This window comes from Nerophis lumbriciformis, linkage group LG03 (genome assembly GCF_033978685.3).
Source record: "Nerophis lumbriciformis linkage group LG03, RoL_Nlum_v2.1, whole genome shotgun sequence".
Taxonomy (NCBI): Eukaryota; Metazoa; Chordata; class Actinopteri; order Syngnathiformes; family Syngnathidae; genus Nerophis; species Nerophis lumbriciformis.
In genome coordinates, this window is record NC_084550.2 from 62,537,529 (window position 1) to 62,557,180 (window position 19,652).

A 19,652-nucleotide genomic window follows, 5' to 3' on the forward strand; every position below is an offset into this window, starting at 1 on the left:
TGTGACGTCGCGTTACGAACCAATGATCCCTTCCCCATCAACAACAATGCTAATCAAGCAGACTTTGTGAGAGCCAACAGTGACTACTTTGGGAAAAATAATGATCCAGAACCTTATATTTTTGAGCCCCAACACAAAGAGGATGAGTAATATGTTTTAGAAGCTGAGTGCTAGCTTTATTGAATCACTATAGCATTAGCAGCATTGCTAGGTGCTAAACATACAAACTAACCATAAAACAAATAATATTTCCATTCTCGCTGGAATGCAGACGGACGGGACGCTCAAATAATCCCGTTCAGATCATGAATCAATCACAATCCTCACAAAGAGTTAAAAAACATTGCTGCAACAAGCGTCTTTTTGTGTCTTTTGTGGGGCGGCATAGCTCGGTTGGTAGAGCGGCCGTGCCAGCAACTTGAGGGTTGCAGGTTCGATTCCCGCTTCCGCCATCCTAGTCACTGCCGTTGTGTCCTTGGGCAAGACACTTTACCCACCTGCTCTCAGTGCCACCCACACTGGTTTAAATGTAACTTAGTTATTGGGTTTCACTATGTAAAGCGCTTTGAGACGCTAGAGGAAAGTGCTATATAAATATAATTCACTTCACTTCTTTTCTGGCACATTGGGGATGTCAAAGTCGACCAGCCGGTTGATACTAGCGGGTGAGAGATGCATGAATTATAATCTAAATTTTACTTTTAGCAACTTTGAGACGAAGCAGAAGCAGCCACCGGCTTATAGTGTGTAAACAATAGCAGCGTAAGATAGCATTAGCTCACTGCTATCAATGCGCCGCTAAAATAGGCCGTCTGCGTTAGCACTTATAGTAACAATATAACTCATATTTAATACATTTTCAGGTCACGACATGTAAATGGAGTATTGTTGGCATTTGGTGGATGTTTTAAAGAGTACAATGAGCACAACAGAGAACCCCTCTCAATTGTTAGCTATATATTTACAATTTGGAATGCATAAAAAAAGCCAAGCATGTGTTCTTGTCTTACATAAGGATTGTGAATGATAAACAGCACATATTTCTATATTTTGCATATTCCCAGTATGACTGATCTAATCATATAGTCAGAGTGCAGAAGCGTTACTACAGTGACATAAAATCTACGGAAATCTCCAAAGGTGTTCGGAGCGTAATTATTCAAAATGGCCGACTGAATTTGTGACATTTTGTGACATGTTAGACGGTATTTTCACATATTTTGCATATTGTACATACATTTGGATATGGTTTAATGCAGTGGTCCCCAACCTTTTTGGAACCGCGGACCGGTCAACACTTGAAAATTTGTCCCACGGACCGGGGGTGGGGTTTGTCATAAAAAAATACAATTATGTGTGCTTACAGACTGTATCCCTGCAGACTGTATTGATATATATTGATATATTATGTAGGTGCACTAATTGTAAGTGTGTCTTGTGTTTTTTATGTTCATTTAATTAATTAAAAAAAGACTTTTTTTTCCCCCTTGTGCGGACCGGACTGGTTTAATGGATACAATAAAACACAATTAAGCATATAAAGTCAACTTGTTTTTTCACTCTATTAGAACTTCAATTCTGTGTCTGGGGAAAAAAAAAAAAAGAGTTTTAGTTTGCATTTTGGGGACTCCTGGTTTAGTGTCTTCACTAGTAGGAGTGTAACGGTACACAAAAATTTTGGTTCGGTACGTACCTCGGTTTAGAGGTCACGGTTCGGTTCATTTTCAGTACAGTAAGAAAACAACAAAATATACATTTTTGGGTTATTTATTTACCAAATTTGCAAAATCTTCCACCAAAAATATTTTTCTTAGTGGAATATTTGATGTGAAGTAATGGGAACCTTGGATATGTCAATAATTCATAATAACATTGATTTTGATTCAATATTATGTTTTGAGGAATGACAGTTTGAAAGAAAAAAAACCAGCTTTGTCAACATTGCAACTTTTTCTAAATTACATTTAACCTTTAAGCTTTTTTATTTCACTTTTGTTATGTTTTTTTTTATTTTAATAGTATTTTTAGAATGTGCCGTGGGCCTTTAAAACATTAGCTGTGGGCCGCAAATGACCTCCGGGACACACTTATGACACCCCTGCTATAGATAATAAAAAATTAAATGTGATAAATCTATGGATAAAAAGCAGAGCCTGGCGACGCATGCGCGTTTATCATAACTCTCTCTCTCTCTCTCTGCCCCTCCCTCACCAATGCTGCTGCGCGCACAATTTGTTTTGTTTTTAACCCTTTCTTAACCCTGAACGCACATTGAAAATACACGCAACCCTAACTCAAAATGCCGGACATTTGAGGCATTTAAGAAACTCCGCCCTGAGAGCTACGCAAAAGAGGACATGTCCGGTGAAAAGAGGACGTATGGTCAGTCTATCGTAGCCCGTTAGCTGCTAGCATGCCGTGTGTTGTGCCTCGGTGTGCATTGTTTACACAACGTGCGTTACGCTACTTAATATGTTCGTGTGGAAACTCGTTCGGTACACCTCCGAACCGAACCGAAACCCCCGTACCGAAACGGTTCAATACAAATACACGTACCGTTACACCCCTAAGTATCATTGTTTTCAATGTTTGTACATTGTAAAGTCACAGTGGCCAGAAATATTAAATAGACTTGTTAAATAAAACCTATGCTTTGTTTTTCATGAATATTTAGGACTACTATTTTATTGTTGGTCATTACGGTGGTACTTGAAGAGCCAAGTTTTTTCTGAGGTGGTACTTGGTGGAAAACAGATTGAGAACCACTGATATAGAGGATGTTCCTGTCAACTCTCCCTTGTCCTTTTCTCTACTCTGTTGAAGTTGTCGATTTAGTTGAAGAGTTTTCATATTAAAAGACTGCTGGGCTCCATCCAATACCTAACCTTCCGTGTGTGTGTGTAAGGTGAAGTCAGACAGGCACAAATGCAGCTCCTCCACAGGACCCCTGACAGCCAGTGGTACCACCTGGAGGACGCAAGGCGGCTTTAAGGCAGGACCGAAGCACTCGCAGGCTGCTGACGACGAAAGACCGAGAGACTCAGTGGTGTGTCTGAACAACAAGCATGCGCGACTGAACGGCATCCAAACCTCCAGCCACGACCAACACACTGTAGAGGAGCACAAGGTCCTCGGTCGTGACGGTAAAGAACACTTGTAAGAGTCAGTTGTTTCCTGCCACACAGGACACATATGTTTCACTTCCAGGACATCAAGGAGGACAAGAGATAGGCGAGGACAGAGTAGGACAGGATGGAACAAAGGGAGAAGATGCAACTTTAATATCACCACCATGTGACAACAGGTGACCTTCTGCCCCTTTGTTCTAGTTCTCACTGTGACTAGAATGTACACAACTCCTGCTTTTGTCTGATCTTGACCATCAAGATCCATGCATTCACAAAAAACCCAATTCAAGTGTTGGAAAAATGTACCTGTTTTTGTGTAATCCTGCTAAACGCTTGTATAGTCACGCTTATAATAATGGCGCCGTTTATCAGGTCCAATGGAGGTCTGTTCAGCGAGCTGGAGAAGCCTGAGGTCCACACCAAAACATCTGTGGAAGCAAAGAAGACTCAGAGGAGGCACGAACCAAGTAAGCATTTTAATTTAATTAGGGCCCGCATGGCCCATTGTATATGGGACATAAGGACCTATTGAATTTGTAAGGTTTTATTCTTTATTCTTCCGCCGCCACATTAAACTGTAATTTGACCCACTTAACATGCTTCAAAACTCACCATATTTTACCCACACATCAGGACCTGCGAAAATTGCCTTTTTAAAAAAAAAAAAACGAACCACAAAACTCAAAATTGCGCTCTAGCGCCCCCTAGGAAAAAAAAAAACTAGACTGCCTGTAACTCCCACTAGGAAGGTCGGAGAGACATGAAACAAAAACCTCTATGTAGGTCTGACTTAGACCTACATTTCATAATGGTACATTGTTGGGCTAAAATCAACAGGAAGTTGGCAATTCCCCCTTCAAGACAAAAAAGTACTAAAAACAGTAACTTTTGCCTCTTTGAGCTGAAATTTGACCCCCTTAACATGCTTCAAAACTCACCAAACTGAACGCACACATCAGGACTGTCAAAAATTGCGATCTTATAAAAAATCTAACCCCAAATCTCAAAATTGCGCTCTAGCGCAAGTTTTGAATAAAACGCAGAAAAAACTGCTCCTCGGAAGAAAAAAATGACAAAACTGCCTGTAACTCCCACTGGGAAGGTCGGAGAGACATGAAACAAAAACCTCTATGTAGGTCTAACTTAGACCTACATTTCATAAATTGACAACCACCAGCAAAAATCAACAGGAAGTTTGCTATTCCCCCTTCAAAACAACATTTTTGTAAAAACCGGTCACCTTTCTTCAAACATTATCTCCTCTGAGCGCGTTTGTTGTTTCGGCTTCAAACTAACACAGGAGAGAGATTGAACCCTTCTGATTAAAAGTTGGCGAAAGAGTTTTGATACCTGCTCCGGTTTTGATTTTATGACCCTTCAAAGAACCTCTGCGCTGATGCTGCTGTTTTTTCAAGATGGCTGCTTAAAAGCAGGCAGCACCAGCGTGCCCACACAATGCAGAAATGGTAGGTACACTAGACAAAAGTATTGGGACAATTCGGACTAAAAGTAGACAAAAGTATTGGGACACTTATGACTACCACTGGACAAAAGTATTGGGACACATAGCACGAAAACTGGACAAAAGTATTGGGACACTTGGGACTACAACTTGACAAAAGTATTGGGACACTTACACTGCACAAAAGTATTGGGACACTTAGGAATACCACTGGACAAAAGTATTGGGACACTTAGGACGAAAACTGGACAAAAGTATTGGGACACTTAGGAATATCACTGGACAAAAGTATTGGGACACTTAGGACGAAAACTGGACAAAAGTATTGGGACACTTACACTGGACAAAAGTATTGGGACACTTAGGACTACAACTTGACAAAAGTATTGGGACACTTAGGACTAATACTGGACAAAAGTTTTGGGACACTTAGGACTATAACTGGACAAAAGTATTGGGACACTTAGGACTAGCACCTGCCAAATACGCGGGCCCGACCAACGCTGCTTGCAGCTTTAATTTCTGTTTGAATTCACGTCAATTTAAATAATTTCATCCCTGTGGTAAACGTTACATTATGTAATTATAGCTTGGTCCTTTATTCACCTGAACCGCAAAAAAGTGTGTTAAAGGGGAAGTTCACTTTTTTGGGGAATTTTGCCTATAATTCACAAACCTTATGTAAGAAGAACACATGTTTTTCTTTTTTAATGCATTCTAAATCGTAAATAAATGCGATCAAAAGTCAGCTTACAATGGAGCCTACGACAGTCGCTCTATTCTGCCTGTAAAGCCCTTTAAAAAAACATCCAAACACCTCCATCATGGTTTCATATACATGATGTAAGTATATATGTAATGTAGTAACAGGCACATTTATAATAACATTTAATATTTACGTATTTTGCTCATTTTAAGCATACACGGCGCATTAATTTCATAAACGCATCACGACTTTGGCTTTTTCCTTCGACAACATCACTGATTTGTACTCAACTGCAGACATCATGAGAGCCCACAAATATAATAAAACATCACTTACTGTACAACGTCTGCTGCCATCAGGATGCCGACTGCTAGGATGTTGTTATATTCCAGTTTAGATGAAGAATGACTCAAGGTGAGAGGCATGATTTATGATCTAGAACAGTGGTTCTTAACCTTGTTGGAGGTACCGAACCCCACCAGTTTCATATGCGCATTCACCGAACCCTTCTTTAGTGAAAAATAAAATGTTTTTTTTCTCAAATTCAAGACAAAGTTATGTTTTTTTACGGGTGCACAAAAGGAACCGTGCATGAACATCACCTTGTTCAAAGAACAAAACCAACACAGTGCATGAACTCACAACAAATTACACACCTGCAAATCAGTCTGACTTCTGCTGTTTCCATATCCATAATATGCCGATAGGGAGAAGTTTTTATTTACACCAGGGGTGCCCACACTTTTCAGCAGGCGAGCTACTTTTTAAATTACCGAGTCGAAGGGATCTACCTCATTCATATATATAATTTATATTAATTTTCCCGCCTTCCGCCCGATTGTAGCTGAGATAGGCTCCAGCGACCCCGAAGGGACTAAGCGGTAGAAAATGGATGGATGGATGGATATTTATGAAAAATATGTTTTTGTTAACAAGTTAAAGGTGTTTAATGATAATACAAGCATGTTTAACACATATAGATTCCTTTCTTTCCTGAAGACAAGAATATAAGTTGGTGTATTACCTGATTCTGATGACTTGCTTTGATTGGAATCAGACAGTAGTACTGACAACGTCCACATTTTTTTAATGGAGGAGAAAAAAGTCCTCCTTTCTGTCCAATACCACATGAAAGTGGTTGCTTTTTGCCATCTTATTTGTCCAGCTTCCATACTCCTTCATATACACTTTACAAGAAATACATTGGCGGCAAACTCCGTGACTTGCGGGCTTGTGCACGCCAGCTTTCTGAGACTCTTTTTTGTTAGCGCAGGCAGCATAGAGCAGCGCTTTTATTGTGAAGACAGGAACTATGCGGTCAGTCTTCAGGCTTTTGAGAGGAGGTGTGGTTGAAATAAAAACGGTTTCTCGCCTCCCTGACGGTCTTTTTTTTCCTTCACACTGAGCTCGCAGCAGCCAGCGTCATCTCACAAGACCCTCGGGTGCCGTGAATGTCAATCAAGTGACGAAAGTGACGTCATAGTGAAGATTTCTGATCGCTAATTTTTAGGACTATTTTTTCAACGCATGAATACATTCCAGATGCACTGTATGTTTCCTTAAATGAGCTACTTGTAAGAAGCAATGGCAGTACTGGACCTAGCGGTTATTTGCTGACATGGCACGTGTGTTTGTGTTACAGATGAACAGGTGGCCCAGACGCAGCAGCAACCTTTGACCTCCGTCAGGCTGCAGGTACCTTGATGATTCCATCTTCTACATACTTGCCAACCTTGAGACCTCCGATTTCGGGAGGTGGGGGGTGGGGGGTAGGGGGCGTGGTCGGGGGTGGGGCGGGGGGCGTGGTTAAGATATATATATATATATATATATATATATATATATATATATAAGGAATACTTGACTTTCAGTGAATTCTAGCTATATATATATATATATATATATATATATATATATATATAAAGAAATACTTGAATTTCAGTGTTCATTTATTTACACATATACACACACAACACTCATCTACTCATTGTTGAGTTAAGGGTTGAATTGGCCATCCTTATTCTATTCTCTGTCACTATTTCAGAACACACACATTATACAAATATACATTATAAAATCAATAAGAAAACGGGAGCTCTAATTTGGGAGTCTGAATTAGGATCAGAAGTTCCTATATAAACATTGCGCACTCACGTCGCCTTTTTGTATTGATTACTGCAGCTGTGCACTGGATTCATTCACAAATACAAACTACAACTCACAAACACTTTAGAGTTAGGCTCCACCATCAGAATGTGTACTTAAACTTATAAAGATCACATGGATATTATTCAGTGAGTTGATTCAACAAAACTAACCTGTTATACAGGAGGAAAAAGCACACAGGACGTTTCAATTGTTCACAGACTGGTCGCTCTCATCAGAATGACAAGACACTTCCGGTCTGCAGGTGATAGCATTCAATTGGGAAGAAACGCCCTACTGCCCCCTACTGACCAATGTGAATACTGATAAATGTGGAATGACAGCTCCAAAAACGAATTCAAACCACAAAATAAAATAAATAAATCAACACAAAAATGTGACACATTATGAGTGGGTCACATTTGCATGTACAGTAGATGGCAGTATTGTCCTGTTTAAAAGTGTCACAACATTGCTGTTTACGGCAATGTTGTGAACAGGCTGTCAACACGTCACTCAGGTCCGCATGGAGCTGGAGGGGGTGTGGCCTCCAGCTCCGCCTGAATTTCGGGAGATTTTCGGGAGAAAATTTGTCCCGGGAGGTTTTCGGGAGAGGCGCTGAATTTCGGGAGTCTCCCGGAAAATCCGGGAGGGTTGGCAAGTATGATCTTCTATGCTGCAGTGTCCCAATACATCAGGATTAGAGCCGAGCAGTCATCCACAATAGAATATTCTAGACTGTTGTGTATGTTTTAGTTGAAGGAGGACATAGGAAGTGTTGAGATGGTTGGTCGCCACAAAGAGCAGCCTTTAGCCATCAGGTCCAGCCTCAAACTCGGGGTAAGCATGACTTATCTTAAAAAAACCTTGTCATTAAAACTAGAACGGTAAAAAAAAAAAAAAAAGTGAATTTTGTGTGCATGTAGGCGGTGACTCCCATGGAGGAGGGCCTGGTGGGTGAGAGGAGAGAAGAGCAGAGGAGGCGCTGGCTGGAGGAGCTGGACCAACAGAGAGAGGAGACCAGCCAGCGCAAGAGACAAGAGAAGCTGCTGCGAAATCAGGTAGACTTGGACCCAGTAGACGAGGGATGTCACGGTATAAACATTTCTTATCACGGTTATTGTGACCAAAATGATCACCGTTATCAGTTGGATGAGATGACAAAAGATTTGAGCGAGTAATGATGTTATTTGAACACTGATACAGTTAGCAGTTTAATAAAGAACGAGTGAGCATCCCAGTAAACAAACTAAAGACTTTATAAACAAGTTGTGACAACATTCACGACACATCGTCACACAGTCACAGCAGGACGCTGTGTTGAGAAAATGAAAGCAACATCAAATATTTTTCTCCTCCGTTGTATACTTTTAGTGTGAGACAAATGCGTCTGTCTCCAATATTGTCCACACCTGTCTCCATCTAATAACAGCAGTGTGCTCTTGAACGCACGCCGAGACTCAACGCCACGGAAGTGAAGCGAGGGAAATAAACGGAGCGTTCAGCTCTGTTTACTCCGATGGAACATCTCCAGAGCAGACTCTGTGTAGTTGCTTTCCGCCATGTTTTGTCAAGCAAAACGGCGCCTGTGGGCATGCGGCGACTTTGTTTCCAGGAAGTAAGCAGTGTTGCCTAAAGTGCATTAATAAATGACGGCTTTACAATAATTAAACATTTACCGTATTTTTCGGACTATAAGTCACAGTTTTTTCCATAGTTTGGCCGGGGGTGCAACTTATACTCAGGGGCGACTTATGTGTGAAATTATTAACACATTAGCGTAAAATATCAAATAATATTATTTATCTGATTCACGTAAGAGACTAGACGTATAAGATTTCATGGGATTTAGCGATCAGGAGTGACAGATTGTTTGGTAAACGTATAGCATGTTCTATATGTTATAGTTATTTGAATGACTCTTACCATAATGTTACGTTAACATACCAGTTGGTTATTTATGCCTCATATAGCATACACTTATTCAGCCTGTTGTTCACTATTCTTTATTTTAAATTGCCTTTCAAATGTCTGTTCTTGGTGTTGGCTTTTATCAAATAAATTTCCCCAAAAAATGCGACTTATACTCCAGTGCGACTTATGTTTTTTCCCTTCTTTATTATGCATTTTCGGCCGGTCCTACTTATACTCCGGAGCGACTTATACTCCGAAAAATACGGGTACTTTTAGTGTGGGACAAATGCGTCTGTCTCCAATATTGTCCACACCTGTCTCCATCTAACAACAGCAGTGCGCTCTTGAACGCACGCCGAGACTCAACGCCACGGAAGTGAAGCGAGGGAAATAAACGGAGCGTTCAGCTCTGTTTTCTCCGAGGGAACATCTCCAGAGCGGAGTCTGTGTAGTTGCTTTCCGCCATGTTTTGTCAAGCAAAACAGCGCCTGTGGGCATGCGGCGACTTCGTTTCCAGGAAGTAAGCAGTGTTGCCTAAAATGCATTAATAAATGACGGCTTTACAATAATTAAACATTTACCGTATTTTTCGGACTATAAGTCACAGTTTTTTCCATAGTTTGGCCGGGGGTGCGACTTATACTCAGGGGCGACTTATGTGTGAAATTATTAACACCTTACCGTAAAATATCAAATAATATTATTTAGCTCATTCACATAAGAGACTAGACGTATAAGATTTCATGGGATTTAGCGATCAGGAGTGACAGATTGTTTGGTAAATGTATAGCATGTTCTATATGTTATAGTTATTTGAATGACTCTTACCATAATATGTTACGTTAACATACCAGTTGGTTATTTATGCCTCATATAACATACACTTATTCAGCCTGTTGTTCACTATTCTTTATTTATTTTAAATTGCCTTTCAAATGTCTATTCTTGATCAAATAAATTTCCCCAAAAAGTGCGACTTATGTTTTTTCCCTTCTTTATTATGCATTTTCGGCCGGTGCTACTTATACTCCGGAGCGACTTATACTCCGGAAAATACGAGTACTTTTAGTGTGGGACAAATGCGTCTGTCTCCAATATTGTCCACACCTGTCTCCATCTAACAACAGCAGTGTGCTCTTGAACGCACGCAGAGACTCAACGCCACGGAAGTGAAGCGAGGGAAATAAACGGAGTGTTCAGCTCTGTTTACTCCGAGGGAACATCTCCAGAGCGGAGTCTGTGTAGTTGCTTTCCGCCATGTTTTGTCAAGCAAAACAGCGCCTGTGGGCATGCGGCGACTTCGTTTCCAGGAAGTAAGCAGTGTTGCCTAAAATGCATTAATAAATGACGGCTTTACAATAGTTAAACATTTACCATATTTTTCGGACTATAAGTCACAGTTTTTTTCATAGTTTGGCTGGGGGTGCGACTTATACTCAGGAGCGACTTATGTGTGAAATGATTAACACATTAGCGTAAAATATCAAATAATATTATTTATCTCATTCACATAAGAGACTAGACGTATAAGATTTCATGGGATTTAGCGATCAGGAGTGACAGATTGTTTGGTAAACGTATAGCATGTTCTATATGTTATAGTTATTTGAATGACTCTTACCATAATATGTTACGTTAACATACCAGTTGGTTATTTATGCCTCATATAACGTACACTTATTCAGCCTGTTGTTCACTATTCTTTATTTTAAATTGCCTTTCAAATGTCTATTCTTGGTGTTAGGTTTTATCAAATACATTTCCCCAAAAAATGCGAGTTATACTCCAGTGCGACTTATGTTTTTTCCCTTCTTTATTATGCATTTTCGGCCGGTGCTACTAATACTCCGGAGCGACTTATAATCCGAAAAATACGGGTACTTTTAGTGTGGGACAAATGCATCTGTCTCCAATATTGTCCACACCTGTCTCCATCTAACAACAGCAGTGCGCTCTTGAACGCACGCCGAGACTCAACGCCACGGGAGTGAAGCGAGGGAAATAAACGAAGCGTTCAGCTCTGTTGGTGGCGGCATGGCGTAGTGGGTAGAGCAACCGTGCCAGAAACCTGAGGGTTGCAGGTTCGCTCCCCGCCTCTTACCATCCAAAAAAAAATCGCTGCCGTTGTGTCCTTGGGCGGGACACTTCACCCTTTGCCCCCGGTGCCACTCACACCGGTGAATTGAATAATGAATGATAGGTGGTGGTCGGAGGGGCCGTTGGCGCAAATTGCAGCCACGCTTCCGTCAGTCTACCCCAGGGCAGCTGTGGCTATGAAAGTAGCTTACCACCACCAGGTGTGAACGAATGATGGGTTCTACATGTAAAGCGACTTTGGGTACTTAGAAAAGCGCTATATAAATCCCAGTTATTATTATTATTATTATTATTTACTCCGAGGGAACATCTCCAGAGCAGACTCTGTGTAGTTGCTTTCCGCCATGTTTTGTCAAGCAAAACGGCGCCTGTGGGCATGCGGTGACTTTGTTTCCAGGAAGTAAGCAGTGTTGCCTAAAATGCATGAATAAATGACGGCTTTACAATAATTAAACATTTAAACCGTATCACTAACCGTCTGGAATTTTACCGCGGTTTATCATAACAACCGTTACATCCCTACAGTAGACCAGTACCACGCTGTGACCTTTGGCTTGCTGACCCTCTGCTACCCATGCAGAATGAAGATCACAACCTCTGGGAAGCACACTTTGACTCAATGCAAAGGAAACCCTCTGCAGCCACTCCAGCCACGCCCCCTGCCCCCATCGGTGTTTCCAAGCAAAGGGAAAGGGAGCCCTCCTCCAACTTGTCTTCGGCGGGGGACGCCTCAAGTAGCTGCGGTGCACACAATGTAGGCCGAGTCAGTGTGGACCCCAGTAGCAAGATCCCGACCAAAAGCAGGTACCGTAGAACCACAAGCATGTAGAATAATGACGTACGGTAGCCCTACTCTAACTGAAATGTGTGTGTGTTAGCTATCTGAGGAGCATGACGGCCCTGCTGGACCCAGTCCAGATAGAGGAGAGGGAGAAGAAGAGGCTCAAACAGATGGAGCAGCAAGTAAGAGGCGGAGCATACCATCTTGGTCATTTGTTTGCAAGTTCAATGAGCTAAACTCCGCCCTCGCCTCCTTTTCCTCTTGCAGAAAGCAATAGAAGCCCAGCTGGAGGAGCGTCGCCAGCAGAGAGCGCTAGAGGAGGCCAGGAGGAAGGCTGAGGAGCAGGAGGACGAGAAGCGAGTGATGACGGAGTGGAACATGCTGCACACAAAGTATCAGGAGGACACAAACCAGGTCAACTAGCAACACACGCCTGCATCAACGAGTCACCACGCAACACAACAATGTTAACAACACACTGCAAAATCAACACAAGTGCAGTCAACACTGCACACAGTGACACAGACAGCGCCACACGCCAGTTGCCTAATACCAACACACAGAAAGTACAGACAGAGAGCCTCGCGACTCGCTAGTGAGAAGCGCCGCATAGTAACATAAATTAGGAGGAAGAAAATTTGAGTACCGGGTACCAAGCCAAATGTCCCGTTGTGGGAATATTTCAGCTTCATCGGATGGGCAATATGAGCCCATCAACATGGCAACAGAAAAACAGACCAAAATGCACTTTAAGATGTTCAATATTTATTTAAGTTTCCTTTTTGCTTACAGACATGAGTCCATTGTATTTTTTATTGATTTATTGAGGATAACAATGGTGAAAAAATCTACTGTAATGAGAAATAAAAGTTGATATGTTTTTAAATGCTTACTTGCATTAATATATATTATGATTACATTATAAACACTGTATAGTTTTATAGGTTATTTACCGTATATTACCAAATAGTAGCCAGGGCGTTTATTTCACAAAATGGGGTCAGACCCTGGGCGGCTATTAGGACATGGGCGGTTATTTGCACAAGGCTTTTATTTATTTTTGCACCAGCCTGCACCAGGCCATTATTTGGTTACAATGGTTAGTGTCCAGTATTTTTTTTCGTACTAAAAACTTTAAATGTAAAAGCTAATGTAAACATACAAACAAAAAAACAAGACTATCAAAAGACAAGAGATCAACAATGCCTCAACATGACAGTAGTGCAACAATTGTCACATAGAATACAAATACTAAAAATAAATAAACTTTTTAAATAAAGCAGCCTACCGGGAAAAATAAAATTATGGTACCAAGTACTCAAGTATAAAACCCACCATCAAAACAGAACAATAATACTGTCACTGTCCTTTGCCTTAATGCGGATCATTTTGCGGGACACACGGTGGTTCAGTCCACGAACGTGATGTATCCACTGACACAAATTAGCATCAAGCTCGTCGCTCACTTTCTTCCTACCTCCACCAGATAAGCGAGCCTGTTTTCCATCGATTGCCGACTGAGATTGTAGTTCTCCCTTTTTTTGTTTCCATTCTCGTACACGTTTTGGGTCAACGTTAAACTGCCTGGCCGCTGCCAAACCAGAATTCTGCTCCGCATACTTCACAACCGCTAGCTTGAACTTTAAGTCAAACTTTCTGTTCTTCCCCCTTAAAGTATTCCCGTCCATCAGTTGTGGTGTACCGGTATCCTGTTCATTCAACTCACTGCTGCTGTTGCTTGCCATGTTGAAACTTTTCCTCGTGGGTTTGTTGTTGTCGTTGAGTGTGTGTTACGCTATATGCGGTCACCCATTGCAATATGTTGATTACCCAGAATCCCCACGTAACGTCTGCTGTTACCGTAATGACCAGAATTATTGCACTTTTGCTTTTCCTTTTAGCTTATAAATTGGGTTTAATGAAGTCAATATGATTTTAATCTAAATTATGCAAATAACAGACCATGGGCGGCTATTTGGACATAGGCGTTTATTTCACAAAATGGGGTCAGACCCCGGGCGGCTATTAGGACATGGGCGGTTATTTGCACAAGGGCGTTTATTTGGTAATATACGGTATTCAGTTTAAGAGCATGATGTAGACAAAAGGTGCCACACATGCAATCATTTACTTTCAAATATTTTTGAAAGTAAATGGTTGCATGTGTGGCACCTTGAGTCAAGAATATGTTTATTGACAGTCTAAAAGTAACATGTCTTCCTTCACTCGTTTTTTTTCACAATTTTAGGCGTTTATATGTACAAAATGTAAAAATCGCCAATTGAATCGCAATCTTGGAGAGAAAAATCACATTTCAGGTTTTTTCTCAAAATCGTGCAGCCCTAGTGCGCACAGATGAGAAACGGGGTGAGAGCATTGTGTTTATCTACAAGCAAAACAACCAAAGAGAGTAACTTCTAAGGGAGTCCATTTTGCTCGAAAGTGCAAGTATATTCCCTTAACAATTGTCTATTTCATAGTTCAAGATCCTTCCTCATGTTCAAAACAACCATCTTTACCCTTAATGATGGTCACGACATTTGTGCGGCTTGGCATAGGAGCGTTTTATAGTGTCATTTTCACTTTTCACTTTTTTTTCTCCTTTTGTTCGGCGCCTTGTCCCCAGAAGAACCTCTCCCCGGTTGAGAGAATCTAGTGTTTACCGACCTAAATTACATTTTGAATTAATTTATGTGAGTCACAAACTGTCAAAACATAAAACATCGTAAACCCGAGGACCACTTGTAGGCAACACAAGTGCACTAGCAGTAGGGGTGTAACGGTACGTGTATTTGTATTGAACCGTTTCGGTACGGGGGTTCCGGTTTGGTTCGGAGGTGTACCGAACGAGTTTCCACACGGACATATTAAGTAGCGTAACGCACGTTGTGTAAACAATGCACACCAAGGCACAACACACGGCATGCTAGCAGCTAACGGGCTACGATAGACTGACCATACGTCCTCTTTTCACCGGACATGTCCTCTTTTGCGGCGCTGTCAGGGCGGAGTTTCTTAAATGCCTCAAATGTCCGGCATTTTGAGTTAGGGTTGCGTGTATTTTCAATGTACGTTCAGGGTTAAGAAGGGGTTAAAAACAAAACAAATTGTGCGTGCAGCATCATTGGTGAGGGAGGGGCAGAGACAGAGAGAGAGAGAGAGAGAGTTATGATAAATGCGCATGCGTCGCCAGACTCTGCTTTTTATCCATAGATTTATCACATTTCATTTTTTATTATCTATAGCAGGGGTGTCAAAAGTGTGTCCCGGAGGCCATTTGCGGCCCACAGCTAATGTTTTAAAGCAGTGTTTTTCAACCACTGTGCCGTGGCACGCTAGTGTGCCGTGAGATACAGTCTGGTGTGCTGTGGGAGATGATCTAATTTCACCTAATTGGGTTAAAAATATTTTTGGAAACCAGTAATTATAGTCTGCAAATGATGTGTTGTTGTTGAGTGTCGGTGCTGTCTAGAGCTCGGCAGAGTAACCGTGTAATACTCTTCCATATCAGTAGGTGGCAGCTGGTAGCTAATTGCTTTGTAGATGTCGGGAACAGCGGGAGGCAGGGTGAAGGTAAAAAGGTGACTAATGCTTAAACCAAAAAAAAAAAAAAAGGTGAGTGCCCCCTAAGAAAAGGCATTGAAGCTTAGGGAAAGCTATGCAGAACGGACCTAAAACTGAACTGGCTACTAAGTAAACAAAAACAGAATGCTGGACGACAGCAAAGACTTACTGTGGAGCAAAGACGGCGTCCACAATGTACATCCGAACATGACATGACAATCAACAATGTCCCCACAAAGAAGGATAAAAACAACTGAAATAATCTTGATGGCTAAACCAAAGAAGATGCGGAAAATATCGCTCAAAGGAAGACATGAAACTGCTACAGGAAAATACAAAAAAAAGACGAAAAGCCACCAAAATAGGAGCGCAAGACAAGAACTAAAACACTACACACAAGAAAACAGCAATAAACTCAAAATAAGTCAGGGTGTGATGTGACAGGTGGTGACAGTACACCTACTTTGAGACAAGAGCTATATTGATGCATGCTTGGTTATGGTTCAAAGTCATATCCAACAATTGCAACAACGACTTTTTACTGTCAACTAAGTTTCATTTTTTAAATGATTTCTGCTGGAGGCGTGCCTCCAGATTTTTTCAACGCAAAAAATGTGCCTTGGCTCAAAAAAGGTTGAAAAACATTGTTTTAAAGGCCCACGGCACATTCTAAAAATACTATTAAAATAAACAAAAACATAACAAAAGTGAAATAAAGAAGCTTAAAGGTTAAATGTCATTTAGAAATTTTCTTTCAAACTGTCATTGCTCAAAACATAATATTGAATCAAAATCAATGTTATTATGAATTATTGACCTATCCAAGGTTCCCATTACTTCACATCAAATATTCCACTAAGAAAAATATTTTTGGTGGAAGATTTTGCAAATTTGGTAAATAACCCAAAAATTTATATTTTGTTGTTTTCTTACTGTACTGAAAATGAACCGAACCGTGACCTCTAAACCGAGGTACGTACCAAACCAAGATTTTTGTGTACCGTTACACCCCTAACTAGCAGTTAACACATTAGTGTTGGAAAACATTTATATGCCATTGTATAACATTTATAGACAGTTGTATGTTTTACAATTATACTGTTCTTGCTGTGGTTTATTCATGTGTATCAACTTTCCTTTTTTTTATTCGCTCAGTCTCATTCCAAAAGTCTATGTTGCTGAGAAAAACACATTCTGTTAGTAAAAGCACATTCTGACCAGGTCGCTGTGAAGGCTTTCTTCATCTTCCTTTCTACTCTTTTGAAACTATCGACTCCTTCATTACATCATTAATCAGCCAGGTGCGTTCCACCAAGGTCTTCTTTCTTCTAACTGAAACTCGCTCTACCCCCTCCAAACTGAGCCTACTCCCCCCTTCCCGGACTGTTTTCAGTGTATAAAGAATGGCATATATCTCGCTCTGCGCGCTTTCCTTTCACACCTGTGCCTTTTTGAAATGCTCGAGCTTCTTAACTAAATCTAAGAAAAACATTTTGTTTGATTACTTTATTAGAAAATTTCCAAAACACACTGAACAATCAACACCACACACACTCCAGAATAAACACAACTGTACATAGTGATTGTGTGTGTATGTTTTTGTCAGGAGCTGCAAAAGAAGCTTGGTGGTGATGGAGTGAAGCTCAGTGGTGAGTAGAGGAGCGCCAGTGATGTCACGGCACAAAGACTGGCAGCTGTCAATCATTACATAAAGCTGTTTGCGGACTGTAACATCCACCGTGTGTGTGTTGTATAGTTTTTCCCCAAGATGACAGATTGGAGGAGAAGAAAGACACAGTCGCACAGACAAGTAGGACAATTATCACTTTATTATATTATATTATTAGGGGTGTAACGGTACACAAAAATTTTGGTTCGGTACATACCTCGGTTTAGAGGTCACGGTTCGGTTCATTTTCGATACAGTAAGAAAACAACAAAATATACATTTTTGGGTTATTTATTTACCAAATTTGCAAAATCTTCCACCAAAAATATTTTTCTTAGTGGAATATTTGATGTGAAGTAATGGGAGCCTTGGATAGGTCAATAATTCATAATAACATTGATTTTGATTCAATATTATGTTTTGAGCAATGACAGTTTGAAAGAAAAAAAACAGCTTTGTTTTATTAGTCAATATTAGGGCTGCAACAACTAATCGATTAAAATCGATTATAAAAAATAGTTGGCGATTAATTTAGTCATCGATTCGTTGGATCTATGCTATGCGCATGCGCAGAGGCTACTTTTTTCTTTTCTTTCCTTTTTTTTAAATAAACCTTTATTTATAAACTGCAACATTTACTAACAGCTGAGAAACAATAATCAAAATAAGTATGGTGCCAGTATGCTGTTTTCTTCCAATAAAATACTGGAATGCAATGTAGTTAGTCTCTTTTATCCGAGTAATAATCGACAGATTAATCGATTATCAAATTAGTTGTTATTTGCAGCCCTAGTTAACATCGCAACTTTTTCTAAATTACATTTAACCTTTAAGCTTTTTTATTTCACTTTTGTTATGTTTTTGTTTATTTTAATAGTATTTTTAGAATGTGCCGTGGGCCTTTAAAACATTAGCTGTGGGCCGCAAATGGCCTCCGGGGCACACTTTTGACACCGCTGCTATAGATAATAAAAAATTAAATGTGATAAATCTATGGATAAAAAGCAGAGCCTGGCGACGCATGCGCGTTTATCATAACTCTCTCTGTCCCTCCCTCACCAATGCTGTTGCGCGCACAATTTGTTTTGTTTTTAACCCCTTCTTAACCCTGAACGTACATTGAAAATACACGCAACTCTAACTCAAAATGCCGTACATTTGAGGCATTTAAGAAACTCCGCCCTGACAGCTCCGCAAAAGAGGACATGTCCGGTGAAAAGAGGACGTATGGTCAGTCTATCCTAGCCCGTTAGCTGCTAGCATGCCGTGTGTTGTGCCTCGGTGTGCATTGTTTACACAACGTGCGTTACGCTACTTAATATGTCCGTGTGGAAACTCGTTTGGTACACCTCCGTACCGAACCGGAACCCCCGTACCGAAACGGTTCAATACAAATACACGTACCGTTACACCCCTATATGTTATATTATATTATATTATATTATATAGGAGGTTATGCAATCGTTGGGGTTTGTTTGCTTTTTTGTCAGACAGTTAGTTAGGGCTCGAGCCTCCCATCTGCTTAAGTGAAAAAAGCTGCGCATTTTGCCCTTTGACTTGAGTCTGTCACTGCGCCCCTTCATCCAAGATGTGCACTCCGGGCTGAGCACCCTTAAACATGGGCGGTCCTTGTCAAATCTGGCCTTGTGCTTATTCTCCTATGGACTTTTGTTCTTTGGAATAAGTCCAGCGCCCCAAGAAGGTGAAACATTGTATTGCACTTGAAGTTTGGATGCATGTTATCATTCACATTTGTTTGTCCTAATTGTCTCTTTTACTGCCAAGTCAATTACTAAAGTAAAGTGCATTGATGAGCTCGCTGTTTAAAAAAAATTGTTTTCATGTGTTTTGACATATTAGTGTTATTATCACCATAACTACCGCTTTGCATGTGCATTTCACCTTAATTGCTTCTAATGTATATGTTGTATTCACTTGACGTCACGTCCGGCTCATTAAATATGCAAGACTCGGAAGTGGTGGTCAAGCGAGTGTCTGTTGTCAAAGCGTTCCGGGCGACATTTTGCCTTTCCTGTAAGAAAAATGCCCTACGCTTGCGTTGTCTTAGGCTGTTGGAATCGTTCAAATCGCGAAAAGGATAAAAGTTTCTTCAGAGTTTCTCGAGAGGTAATTAAAAATGGTGGAAGCCGTCAAGATTTCACGAAACAAAGACGGGAAAAGTGTCT

General features: G+C 40.7%; 2 protein-coding genes across 6 annotated transcripts in view; one reads left to right on the forward strand and one right to left on the reverse strand.

Moving 5' to 3' along the window:
* The window catches only part of ip6k1 (inositol hexakisphosphate kinase 1), a 101,310-nt gene that overhangs the window by 61,078 nt on the left and 20,580 nt on the right, over positions 1 to 19,652 (reverse strand). For 3 of the 4 annotated variants that reach the window (XM_061940867.2, XM_061940873.2, XM_061940869.2), the window contains one exon: positions 3,435 to 3,556. The gene's annotated coding sequence lies outside the window, so the exon portion shown is untranslated. Of the gene's footprint in view, positions 1 to 3,434; positions 3,572 to 19,652 lie in introns of those variants that run through there. The other variant, XM_072912867.1, reaches the window with a different exon arrangement.
* ccdc66 (coiled-coil domain containing 66) overlaps positions 1 to 19,652 on the forward strand; it is a 47,127-nt gene that overhangs the window by 9,245 nt on the left and 18,230 nt on the right. The window contains exons 5-15 of one of the 2 annotated variants that reach the window (XM_061940861.2): positions 2,906 to 3,143; positions 3,208 to 3,304; positions 3,501 to 3,595; positions 6,939 to 6,991; positions 8,198 to 8,281; positions 8,368 to 8,502; positions 12,033 to 12,256; positions 12,331 to 12,415; positions 12,501 to 12,647; positions 17,404 to 17,446; positions 17,554 to 17,607. In XM_061940861.2, the coding sequence (XP_061796845.2) occupies positions 2,906 to 3,143; positions 3,208 to 3,304; positions 3,501 to 3,595; positions 6,939 to 6,991; positions 8,198 to 8,281; positions 8,368 to 8,502; positions 12,033 to 12,256; positions 12,331 to 12,415; positions 12,501 to 12,647; positions 17,404 to 17,446; positions 17,554 to 17,607 (1,255 nt within the window). The remainder of the gene's footprint in view (positions 1 to 2,905; positions 3,144 to 3,207; positions 3,305 to 3,500; positions 3,596 to 6,938; positions 6,992 to 8,197; positions 8,282 to 8,367; positions 8,503 to 12,032; positions 12,257 to 12,330; positions 12,416 to 12,500; positions 12,648 to 17,403; positions 17,447 to 17,553; positions 17,608 to 19,652) is intronic. The other variant, XM_061940862.2, reaches the window with a different exon arrangement.